This window comes from Penaeus japonicus, unplaced genomic scaffold, assembly GCF_977035675.1.
Source record: "Penaeus japonicus unplaced genomic scaffold, GWHDUDI00000001_assembly GWHDUDI00000003, whole genome shotgun sequence".
NCBI classification, from domain to species: Eukaryota; Metazoa; Arthropoda; class Malacostraca; order Decapoda; family Penaeidae; genus Penaeus; species Penaeus japonicus.
In genome coordinates this window covers 42,211,736-42,214,235 of record NW_028234405.1, presented here as the reverse complement: position 1 = coordinate 42,214,235, position 2,500 = coordinate 42,211,736, and the positions used below count along the sequence as shown (strand labels likewise).

The 2,500-nt window shown below is 40.5% G+C and overlaps 1 protein-coding gene across 50 annotated transcripts in view; it reads right to left on the bottom strand.

The window, feature by feature from the left end:
• LOC122265824 (uncharacterized) overlaps window positions 1–2,500 on the bottom strand; it is a 125,542-nt gene that overhangs the window by 46,684 nt on the left and 76,358 nt on the right. For 29 of the 50 annotated variants that reach the window (XM_086532480.1, XM_043035257.2, XM_043035274.2 and 26 more), the window contains 2 exons: window positions 1,819–1,890; window positions 1,166–1,229 (listed from right to left, as the gene is read on the bottom strand). In XM_086532480.1, the coding sequence (XP_086388606.1) occupies window positions 1,166–1,229; window positions 1,819–1,890 (136 nt within the window). Of the gene's footprint in view, window positions 1–1,165; window positions 1,230–1,818; window positions 1,894–2,500 lie in introns of all 50 variants that reach the window. The other 21 variants (XM_086532630.1, XM_086532673.1, XM_086532694.1 and 18 more) reach the window with 2 other exon arrangements.

The following is a 2,500-nucleotide window of genomic DNA, read 5'->3' as shown; positions in this document are numbered from 1 at the left end:
ATGAGAATGAGAATGAGAGTGAGAATGAGAAATGAGAGTGAGAATGAGAAATGAGAGTGAGAGTGAGAATGAGAGTGAGAGTGAGAATGAGAGTGAGAATGAGAGAGTGGGAGTGAGTGAGAATGGGAGTGAGAGTATGAGTAAGTAAGTGAGCGAGTGAGTGAGTGAGTGAGTGAGTGAGTGAGTGAGTGAGTGAGCGAGTGAGAGAGTGAGAGAGAGGGAGAGGGAGAGAGGGAGAGAGGGAGAGAGGGAGAGAGTGAGAGAGTGAGAGAGTGAGAGAGTGAGAGAGTGAGAGAGTGAGAGAGTGAGAGAGTGAGAGAGTGAGAGTGAGAGGGAGGGAGAGAGGGGGGGGAGAGAGAGAGAGAGAGAGAGAGAGAGAGAGAGGGAGAGAGAGAGAGAGAGAGAGAGAGAGAGAGAGAGAGAGAGAGAGAGAGAGAGAGAGAGAGAGAGAGAGAGAGAGAAAGAGAAAGAGAGTGTAAGTGTAAGTGTAAGTGTAAGGGTATGGGTATGGGTATGGGTATGGGTATGGGTATGGGTATGGGTATGGGTATGGGTATGGGTAAGGGTATGGGTATGGGTAAGGGTAAGGGTAAGGGTAAGGGTCAGGGTCAGGGTCAGGGTCAGGGTCAGGGTAAGGGTCAGGGTAGAGGTAAGGGTGAGTGAGAGTGAGATAGAGTGTGTGGGTGAGGGTGAGGGTGAGGGTGAGGGTGAGGGTGTGGGTGTGGGTGAGGGTGTAGGTGTGGGTGAGGGTGTAGGTGAGGGTGAGGGGGGGTGAGGGTGAGTGAGAGCGGGAGTGAGTGTAAAGCAGAGGGTGTGGGTATGGGTATGGGTATGGGTATGGGTATGGGTATGGGTATGGGTGTGGGTGTGGGTGTGGGTGTGGGTGTGGGTGTGAGTGTGGGTGTGGGTGAGGGTGAGGGTGAAGGAGGGTGAGGGTGAGGGTGAGGGTGAGGGTGAGGGTGAGGGTGAGGGTGAGGGTGAGGGTGAGGGTGAAGGAGAGTGAGAGTGAGATTAAGTGTCAGTGAAAGAGAGAGCGTTTATGTGAGTATGACCACAAAACATGAGTCATTGCATGTGAGTATCAGTGTGAGTATCAGTGTGAGTAAGACTGCGTGTAAATACAAATGTAAATCTACAAGTAATTAACCAAATAAAGCATTCTTACCTTCCCATGGGCGTAGAGAGATTTCTCCTAAACTGCCTTTCCAGGTCTGAAGCTTCCTTGAAAACTGAGGGTAAATAACAATTAATCAGCTGTTCTTATGAAAAGCCACTTCAATTTGCCTTAATATAAAAAAATAGTCACCTCAGAATAAAAATTAAATTGATAAGACAAAAAATATTGAAGCATAGCAAAAGCTTATCATTCTGCCACTCGCCGTTGGAAAAGTTGCAATGGCAAATGAATTCAATACTTTACTGTTAAATCATGTCTGCAAATCTCTTAATAAGAATTTCTATATCTACAATTTTCTCCCTTAGAATATATTGATATATCCTATCCTATTTTCTGGATGACAATCATGCATGTTCTTAAAATACTCAACTAAACACTGCAATGAAAACAAATATAGTATCTCCCTGGACAAAAAGACTATTTCCTAAAATCAATAACATTATTTGTATAACTGAGTGTATACATACATATACATATATATATATATATATATATATATATATATATATATATATATATATATATATATATATATATATAAAGTTATCTATAACAAAACAAACCTGCAACAAATCTAATCATTTCCAATTCAAAATGCAAAAAATGACAAATCTAAGACAAACACATCTACTGGAACTTACATGCTTCCGAGGCAAGGAACTCCTCGTCAGTGATCTGGTCACCTAGATCTTCATCAGGATCTTCTGTTCTCACTGCTTACCAGGTTGAGAAAGCAAACAGCATGCGGCAGGCACACAGGCAATAAGCAAGCAACATCAAATCAGAGCACATCAAAAAAATAGCAAAACTAAATATGAAAAAAAACATTCAAATTAACAGCAAAAGAAATATCAACACTGCTACTTTGTCAAAACAAACCAATAAAACACACGACATTGTCCTTACAAATAAAAACAGTGTATAAAGTATAGATTAGGAAAGGATTCTTATCAATTAACTATAAAACTGATTGAGTATAATAATTTCACACAAATGGCAGTGGTGATCCCTTGCTGATGGCGTGGTGTTGGTCGCAAAAGCAGATTGTATTAGGTTTAATGAGTGAGGGAAAGTTTGTGCAAATAATCAATATGCATCAAAAAGATCATTGCATGTGTATATGCATGTATGTATGTATGTATGTATGTATGTATGTATGTATATATGCATGCATGTATGTATGTATGTATGTATGTATGTATGTATGTATGTATGAGGGAAAGTTTGTGGAAATAATCAATATGCATCAAAAAGATCATTGCATGTGTATATGCATGTATGTATGTATGTATGTATGTATGTATGTATGTATTTATGCATGCA